At 36.9% G+C, this 9,893-nt stretch overlaps 1 protein-coding gene across 3 annotated transcripts in view; it reads right to left on the bottom strand.

Annotated features, from left to right (window-relative positions):
- abr (ABR activator of RhoGEF and GTPase) overlaps positions 1 to 9,893 on the bottom strand; it is a 490,118-nt gene that overhangs the window by 205,055 nt on the left and 275,170 nt on the right. For all 3 annotated transcript variants that reach the window (XM_039662200.2, XM_039662201.2, XM_039662202.2), the window contains one exon: positions 1,680 to 1,801. In XM_039662200.2, coding sequence (XP_039518134.2) covers positions 1,680 to 1,801 — 122 coding nt within the window. The remainder of the gene's footprint in view (positions 1 to 1,679; positions 1,802 to 9,893) is intronic.

The raw sequence follows: 9,893 nt of genomic DNA, 5'->3' as shown, positions 1-9,893 counted from the left end.
ACCTAACACTAGACTCTCAGATAAAGAGTATTACGAAATCTGCATTCCATAATTTATTAAACATTGCAAGAATTGGCTTTATGCACATATGGGCACGTCTATCAATTAAAAGCTCATGGAGCTGAGAAGATCAAAAAGATTTTTTTTCTATCCAGTTTTTTTGTCTTATTTTTGTTTTTGTACTATTTGATCTTAAGTAAATAAATAATCTAAATGCATACATTTTGGACTATTATTTATGTTGCCTAGTAGCTATGGATTTTAATAATTATTCTAATATAGGTAAACATGTTGGTGCATGTATAGGTGAACATATATGTTCATATATACATGCATACATGTACTTATATAGGTACATATATGCATGCATATATGCACCTATATGTGCACATATATGTGTGTATACATGTACATATATAGGTACATATATGCATGTATATATGCACCTATATGTGTACATATATGCATGCATACATGTACATATATAGGTTCATATATGCACAAATATATGCACCTATATGTGTACATATATGCGTGCATACATGTTCATATATGCACCTATATGTGTACATATATGTGTGCATACATGTACCTATATAGGTGCGTATATATGTGCACATATATGCACGTATATATATATATATGTACATATATGTGCGTATATGTACATATAATATAGGAAAACGGCCAATTTTATATATGTCACATATATTAAAAACATATATCAAAACCTATATTAAAACATATATGTTTATATAGGTTTTTTCCATGTGGGAATCTCTGTGTCATCTGTGCAGTACATCCAGAATTCAGCAGCACGCGTGCTGACACACACTTCATCACGTCAGCACATTACAGGTGTCTTTTATACTTTGCATTGGCTACCTGTCCAGTCACGTATTGCTTTTAAAACTCTCACACTAACATAATAAAGCTATGCACAAAATAGCTCCTCCTTATATCTGTGACTTAGTCAGTCTGTAAACACCTCATTCCCTTCGGTCAACGGATTCTCTTACTCTTCAGCGGCCTCCCTGTAGATTAAAATTGATAGGGGAGAGAGCTTTCTCTGTCACGGCACCCAGGTTATGGAATGCACTTCCTCTTACTGTTAGAGATGCTCCTACATTAGCCAGTGTCAAGAAGTTGCTAAAAACACATCTTTTTAAAATTGCTTACATAGACTGTTACAATTAGTATTTTACTGCAATGGTTATTTTGTATTATTATTGTACTTCTGTATTTTACTTGTTTTATTGTCAGTAGCGCTTTGGGTTTTAGAAAAGTGTATTATAAAAAAAAAAAATTATTATTATTATTATCATTAACAGAGTGAAAAATTATATTGCACCTTTGTAAATCAACACTTAATCTGCAGGCACCAAACATACAACCACCTGTAGTGTGATGTATGCATGCAGTGGTAATACATAACTGAAAGAGAAAAAAGAGTTTGTGTAAACTGTAAAAAAAAAATCTGTTTCAAAGTTGTAAATAAATCAAAGATTATTGGAGTACATTTTGCAATAAAATACTAATTCAGTATTTCTGCTTCAAAAATTGTTTTATTCAATATGCTACTTGCCATTTCTTTATAATTATCTAGTCAAATTTATGAGCATTTTTGAGTGAAAATTCAAAGTAAATCCTCCACCAATTTGAACTGTCCATGTTCATACCCAACTGCTGTCTTTTTCATCTTGGCACAGAGTAGAAGGTCTGTGAAGAGGAAGACATGACGGAGTTTACGTGTCCCCTCAGACACCTCCACCAGGAAGCCATCCTTCACCAGCTGACGAGCCTGTGATATTTAAAAAATGAATCATGTTAATAATACACACACAATTAATCCAGTGGCAGTAAACTTTTTAACACTTGAACGTAGAACGTTGCGGTATTGAACCTTTTTATATGCTTTTATACAGTTCTTCTCAGACTTCTCAGAATTCTTTTATACAGATTTCTCTCTTTCCACCGCCCTACATTTGCATTTTGAGTGTCTTATTGGTTAGGGGTACGTTTCCGACAAGCATTGCTGGCTGACATGGCTGACTATGGTCGCAAGTAGTTCAACAATTCAGTGTTTATACAAAACAGTTCCAACAAATAGTCGCAGATAGCATTACAAGTTGTATGGGTTGAACTACAGCTCTTAACCTGTGGTTATAAGAACAGCTTCCTGTTAGAATGACATGCAAAATGGCGTTAAGCAAATAGCAAGAACTGTCTTAATTCTTCGTGGCATAGTTTCAACAACGTGAAAATTCATCAGATATTTTGGTCTTTATTTGACATGATAGCATCAAGCAGTTCATGTTTTCATGTTGTTTATGCCTAATTCTGACCATACCATCTGACTGTTGCACGAAAAATCAAGACTCATCAGAACAGACAACGTTTTGGTGAGCTTGTGTGAATTGTAGCTTCAGTTTCCTGTTCTTTACTGACAGGAGTGGCACCTGGTGTGTCTTCTGCTGCTGTAGCCCATCTGTGTCAAAGTTATATGTTGTGTATTCAGAGATGCTCTTATGCATACCTCTGATGTAAAGAGTGGCTATTTGAATTACTGTTGCCTTTCTATCTGCTCAAATCAGTCTGGCTATTCTCTTCTGACCTCTGGCATCAGCAACGAGGTATTTCACCTACAGAACTGCCGCTCACTGGATATTTTTGCTTTTTCTGAAAATTCTCTGTAAACCCTTGAAATGGTTGTGTGTGAAAATCCCAGTAGATAAGCAGTTTCTGAAACACTCAGACCAGCCCGTCTGGCACCAACAAGCATGCCACAAATGACATAATTATAACAAATTTATTCAGTAGAAAAGTTTAGGACTTTAAAAGGAAAGACAGTCATCCTGTCTTGTTGCTTATGCATATATCCTTTTTATTTGGGGTCAATCATTTATTATTTTATCATTGTTTAATTATCTTTAGCACCCGTTGCCTTTGGCTAGCTGAGTTGGGGATATTTAAATTAATTAACCAATCAGTAATACCATTGATCAGCTCTAACACACGTGGATGTTTTCCCACTAAGAAACGAACATTGTTATTATGTTTTGATTGATACTGTGAAGCTGCTTTGATGCAATCTATGTTGTGAAAAGCGCTGTATAAATATACTTGACTTGACTTTAGAGATTGTGTTAAAGGACCCCAACCCTGTCATACTGGCCCAGCATAGCTATCCTTGTGTTGTTGGCACAGCACTGTGTAACCACACTACTGTACCAGACAGCACATTATCTGCTTAGTTGGCACAAAACCAGAACAATGGTAAGTGTAAGTGAATTTCGAGAAGAATGAGATAAATGATTAATAGGAATAATTATAAATATAGCTGCGAGCAGCGATGGCGGGCCCAAGCCGGAGGCACCACAACCCCGGTTCCTTTAGTTACCTAAAGGCACCCGGGTGGCGGTGCCGAAGGCTTTGGCCCTTTCATGATTAAATGTTAAAACGGCTTGCCATACTCTGTCATTTCGACTAGTCACAATTATGTTACAGATATCTTAAATGATAATACAAACTATCCAAAGTGTAACGACTAGACAGAAAGACTTTGTTGATATCTACAATGTTAATTCCGGACAGGCAAACTTAGCTTTTAAATGTTAAAAGGGCTTGCCATACAGGGACGTAGGCTCAGAGAGAGGCTCACCATATTCAGACCAAAATATCTGACTTCCTCTTGGTCCGAGCTAATGACTATGTATTAGAAAGTTGTACGGCTTGAGGAGTACAATGTATATACCGATTTTTGTAACTGTAGATAAAACTAACAACCCCACTTTTAAGTATATATATATGGTGCCTTTAGTGTTATTCTGCACGACGTGCAAAAACTTAACCCCCGCTTTTTTAAGTATATATATATATATATATATAAAGAGGGTTATTCTGCACGACGTGCAAAAACTTAACCTCCGCATTGACTGTCGAAGAGAAGTGTGCAGAAGAGCTTGCATCAGTGAGGGCTTTGCAAAATATATATACATACAAACACACACACACACACACATATAAATGAGGTTAGTGTTTTACAATATTAAGGAAAGCAAATGTATTGAAATATAGCACATTAATTTTAAATTCATTCAGCTTCAATTACCAATTTGTAGTTTACCAATTTATCTTACTTTAATTTAAAGCAAACTATACATTTAAAAGATTAGGGTTATATGCATATTTTGTCATTTAAAAAAATACAAAATTGTTATGCAAAAAGATAAGGACTTGCAGAAAAAATCTACAGTCAGCCACACACACACACACACACATAAACGCAGACACCAGCAACCCCCCCCCCTCCCTCTTCCCCATACAGACACTGATAGAGACAAGATACACATCCAAACTGCAATATCTGACTTTCTTTTGGTCTGAGCTTCTTACTGTTAATTAGAAAGTTGATCGGCTTGACAAGAACAATATACGTGGCATGTTTTGTAACTGTAGGTAAAACGAGCAAAGTTAACACATTTTATGTGTCCTTTTATAGTCATAAAATTATTTTCCTCGCCACGGCCAAACCGTTCGAGATATCAAAAATCCGTCCGGAATTGAGCATCCTCAATGTCTTGACTTCATGCACACCGAGTATGGTGGTGATTGGTAAACACATGCGTTGTAATTTGATGTATTTCTCCTAGGAGATTTATTCAAACAACACATAATTCCCAACTTCCACTTGAACTGTCTTAAAACTTAGAGCAGAGATGGGCGCAGGTCACGCAAGTCTCAAGTAAGTCTCAAGTCTTAACCGTCAAGTCTCAAGTAAGTCCCAAGTATTTTTTTTGGGGGGGGGCAAGTCAAGTCAAGTCACAGGCTATGTCAAGTCAAGTCAAGTCTTGTAGTAGGTTAAGTCAAGTGCAAGTCAAGTCACCTTATTATTTTAATTTTACATGCAGAATCTGATCTTAATAAAATGAAAAGACAAGATAAGTATTTGCCAGTAAATTACAATAATTTGCATTGTAAATACTCATGTTCAGTAAAATACACCATGGAATCAAACAAAATTGTAACTTCATAAAATTATTTATTTTTCACTTCTGCCAACAGTGTGTTTGAAATGTTTTAAATTTTCAACATTGAGTCCATAAAACAAATAACAGCTTAACATCCTACAGACTCTCTGAACACCTTCCTCTCTCTCAAACACAGTTTACAAACAATATTAAACTTTGTTACATTTCTCCTCTCTCTCTCTCTCTCTCTCTCTCTCTCTCTCACACACACACAGTGGCGGTTCTAGACCATTTCAACTGGGGGGGCCAAGCTGGGGCCAGTTGTACTGTTAGAGGGGCCAGTTACATTTAGACCTTATCATTTTCTGCACTGCACTGAATGCATAAATAAGCAAAATACCATGTTTATAATTATCCAACAATTTGCATTTGCATTATATTTTTACATTTGCATTACATATATCAGTCTGTATTTGAATTTCCATTTTATTTTTTTTACATTGAATATACAGTATGTATATATATATATATATAATTTTTACAAATGAATCTACGATTTTTGTGGGGTTTTTTTTTTTTTTTTTTTTGCAAAAAGATCAGCAAATTATCCTCTAAACTGGCCTTTTTAGGGGGCTTTCCCCTCAGGGTGAATGAGCTTTTTTATAATTGTTTTTTTCCTGACATCTTTGAAAGACAGAAGCAATAATTAATGCATCCTTGGCCAGGATATAATTATAAAATATGACATGATTTTAAAAGTGACCTATAATATCGACTATGCAATACACTTTAATTTATCTAGTGCTAATAAAATTATTAAGCCTATTTGGAGAGAGAGATGTTTTAAAATCGACTATGCATTACACTTTAATTTATCTAGTGCTAATAAAATTATTAAGCCTATTTGGAGAGAGAGATGTTTATAATGTGACAATATGTCAGTCATCGTGATTCGTGTAATAAGATGACTAGGCCTAGACTACTTGTTCTGAGCAGGTGTTGTCAGTGAACAGGCTGTAAAACTGTTGTCTAAGTTACAGACTGATACTAATTAAATGGGAAACGAATCGATTACCTAACGTAACCTCGGTTCTCTCTAGATGAGGGAACGAGCATTGCGTAAGCTAGCTTACGCAACGGGAAAGATTCATCTTACATCAGTCAAGTTGTCATAGTTTTTGTCAAACAAGTTGTGAATTTGTTGTAACATTAAAACAGGAGATCATGACTTACTCCGTGCTCCAAGTGATGTTCGGAGCTCCAGTGATTAGTTTCATCTGTGGGACGGGTGAAGAAACTTTCGGAAGATGTTGTAACAGAATCATATGAACAATTCCAGGATATGCTTTTTTTCATTGGTTGTTGCGTTAAATTTTACCCAGATACAATAGTGCCCTTTTCTGATTGGCTATTAAGTAGCACTTCTCTTTTTTTGATTGGCTGATGCGTAGCAGGGTCGACTGCTGAACTCCAGGCGAGACGCGCTTGATTCTCACGTGAGAGCGGCGCGGCCAGAGAAATTGCGTATATTAAATATATTATTAATAGTTTTTCCGCATGAGAAATACAATGTGTGACGGGAGTGTGAGACAAAACACTGAAACGAGTGACTGTCATGCTCAATGCGTGACACACTATAAAAAAAATATTTCACACTGACTCCACATTTAGGGGGGCCACAAGGGGGTCCAAGCTTGTTGTCGCAGGGGCACTGGCCCCCCCAGGCCCCCGCCTAGAACCGCCACTGCTCACACACACACACACACACACACACACTTTCTCTCTCTCTCAAGAAGCAAAAACATGACTGCTAAAGGTTGTATCAGCGATGGCGGGGTAACATCACTTAACATCACGAGTGATATTCCCTTAGGCCACGCCCCCTTGTCTCCCCAAAGTATTATAAGCAATCATGCGCATCCCGTGTGCAGAATGATGCACTTGAAGCAACACCAAGTCACAGCACGCAACGCTTCACATTGAAAAGAACATAGCGAAGGGATGGTATCTTTAATCTATGCTTAGTAGGGCTGCACGATTTGGGAAAATGTCATATTGCCATTATTGAGCCAATATTGCAATTGCGATTTGCGACTCCGATATAATAAAATGGTTTCATGAGTCCAACTTGCTTGGTTCTAAAGTAAAATGCACACACAGATTAATGTTTATTTCTCAACTCAAACTAAAAACAACAACAACAACAATAAATGATTGATAACACCTATAATGATCAATAAACCATCAACCAAACCAACATTACAGTGATTCCATCAATTGAAAGCCATGAACTTTTTAAAAAATTATTAGGCTTAAAAATATATAACAGCTTTTAAATTAAGTGAACTTCAAACAATCCCCACATAAACCCATAATAAAAAACATATTTACCTGTGCCCTTCCTGTCTTAACAGGTACAGAAATTGAATAAAGTTATCAAACAGTCTGCGCTGCCTGAATCATAAATTATATATATAATAATCCTTATTAAAGCTACAAAAGTTCTTTACTCAAGATCAGTGAGTAATTTTCTAATTTCCCTTTGTTCTTTTAACTTTACTGAAAGAACGCTTTATTCGCTGCTGGCCCTTTAAGAGCACCCGTTGCCGAGACGCGGATCTCACACGCGCCTCATAGCACAACTCACAACTCTCACATTTTGGCATAATTGTGTGTGCTATTGTTCGTTCAAGCTCGAAAGAGAACTGTTTATTCTGGGCTGGCACACGGTCAGTGCATGCGCATTATGCGAGTCTCATCTATTCTAATCTAGGGCACTCACAGGCAGCTTTTCACTTCTTGTCGTGCAAAATGCGAAAAGGCATTTGAACCAATAAGAGGGGGATCTTGTAACACTAGTCAAAGGATGACAAAAAAGAAGAGATGCTGCGCTAATAGCCCTACTTTGTTTATTTCATATAAAATCGCGGCATTTTGCGTTATATAATTGCATAGGTTTGAGATCGCTATTATGACTGCGATATAATTAATCGTGCAGCACTAATGCTTAGTGTATTCTAAAGGGCAATAAACTCCACTCCAGCAAGATAGTCATTTTATGCAAATCATAGACCTTTATGCCTTATCTACAAATAAAGTATAATATTGGGAACATTGATCTTGAAGAGAGTGTCGTCGTGTTACTGTCGCAACCGAACGCGACGCGCTAATGCTGATGCATTCGAATGACTGAGGCGAGATGACTTTCCGTTAACTTTAACTTAGAGACTAAAATATTAATTTTACCACACATTAAGCTATTGAATGACTTTAGAAGTCTTGGAGTGTGAAAACTTGATTGTGCTTTACAGTTTTTTATGCCTTTAGTGGGGCTTAACAAAATAACACAATATGCAGAATGTCGGACGTCACTTATAGGCTAAACTGTTTTTATAGATAAAACTATTTACATTCGGCAGTCATGAAAACAAATCTCAGATAACGGTTGACTAGGTAACAATGTGTAATTTTGCGCCGGAGTTCTCCTTTAACTTACATTAGCTAGCTAACTACGAACGAGCTAACCAGATAACATTAACAAATTGACAAGCACGGGCAGAATGGCTCTTCAAATGACGGACGAAATTGGAGGTTGTCATCTGACTGTCCGCGATCTTAACGTTGCATGTCTTGCAAAGCGCTGTTCTTTTGCCATCTTGTTGTAAGAAATTCTTAAATCCGAAAGCGACCCTCGGTATCCCTCCGGCTGACATGTTGATGTGATCTGATGTAAGTGGGCGTGGTGTGCGCGTAAGGTATGAGAGGGCATGACTGATGATCTCGTGATCCAGTCATGACAGCGCTATTCTCAGCCTGCGCTCCAGCTGGATCAACTTTATTTTTTTTTACATAATTTATATATTTTATATTCAAACTGAAAACATGATGTGATTAACACTCAAGTCAAATTATTACATGCAAGTGTGTTTGATTTATGGACCAAATTTTCAGATCAAGTTTATGGACCAAGTTAATTTAATTAATAAACTAATTATATAAAACTATTAATGCACTACAATTAAACTGGTTATATGCCTTTACTTATAAAAAATAAAAAAAATTATTTAAAAAAATACCAGGCTTAAGGCATTTATTTTTTATGCAGGCCATACACACAGGAGTGAAATGGTTAAGACCCCTCCCCCTACAAACACACACACATACACAGACAGGCAAAGACAGCAGGCTCAGATTGAGCAAGACCACATTCAAACAAACATATCTGACTTTCTGTGGGTCCTAGCTAATGAGTGTCAATTAGAAAGTTGTCCGGCTCGAGGAGTACAATATACATACCGATTTTTGTAACTGTAGATAAAACTAACAACCCCACTTTTGTCAAAAGGTGGCGCTACTGAGCCCTCACCACGCCCGTTTCTGAAACTTTGCACGTGTCTACTGGCTAATAAATGTGATGTGTCTGTCGAGTTTCATGCAATTTCAAGCATGCTAAGGGTCTCAAAAGCATCCTAAAAGAATGGTAACGTTTGATGCGTCGCCACGGCAACAGTTTCAAAGATATCAAGAATCCATTCACAGGTCTACATCTGCCGTATGTTTACATTATACAGATGACGTTTGAAGCAAATCGGGTAAAAATAAAAGGGTGATATCAAAGCATTTTGAAAGTGACACACTTCCTGCTGCCAGTTGGTGGCGCTATAACTTTGACTCACAATAGTCACATCCATGTGATCGTCCTCTTAGAGCGAACACACTGCTGAAGTTTCATCAAGATCAGTTAATGTATGCTGAAGTTATAACACACTTCCTGGTTCACGTTTCTCGCCATGATTTCGTTTCCTCGCCACGGACAAACCGTTCGAGATATCAAAAATCCCCTCGCAAACTTTCATCCTCAATGTCTTGACTTCATGCTGACCGACTTTTGTCGAATTTGGATCAAAGCTCTAGGAGGAGTAT

Source organism: Pimephales promelas, chromosome 4, assembly GCF_988280905.1.
Source record: "Pimephales promelas chromosome 4, fPimPro1.hap1.1, whole genome shotgun sequence".
NCBI classification, from domain to species: Eukaryota; Metazoa; Chordata; class Actinopteri; order Cypriniformes; family Leuciscidae; genus Pimephales; species Pimephales promelas.
The sequence above is the reverse complement of the archived record's forward strand: the minus strand, read 5'-3'. Positions and strand labels throughout refer to the sequence as shown.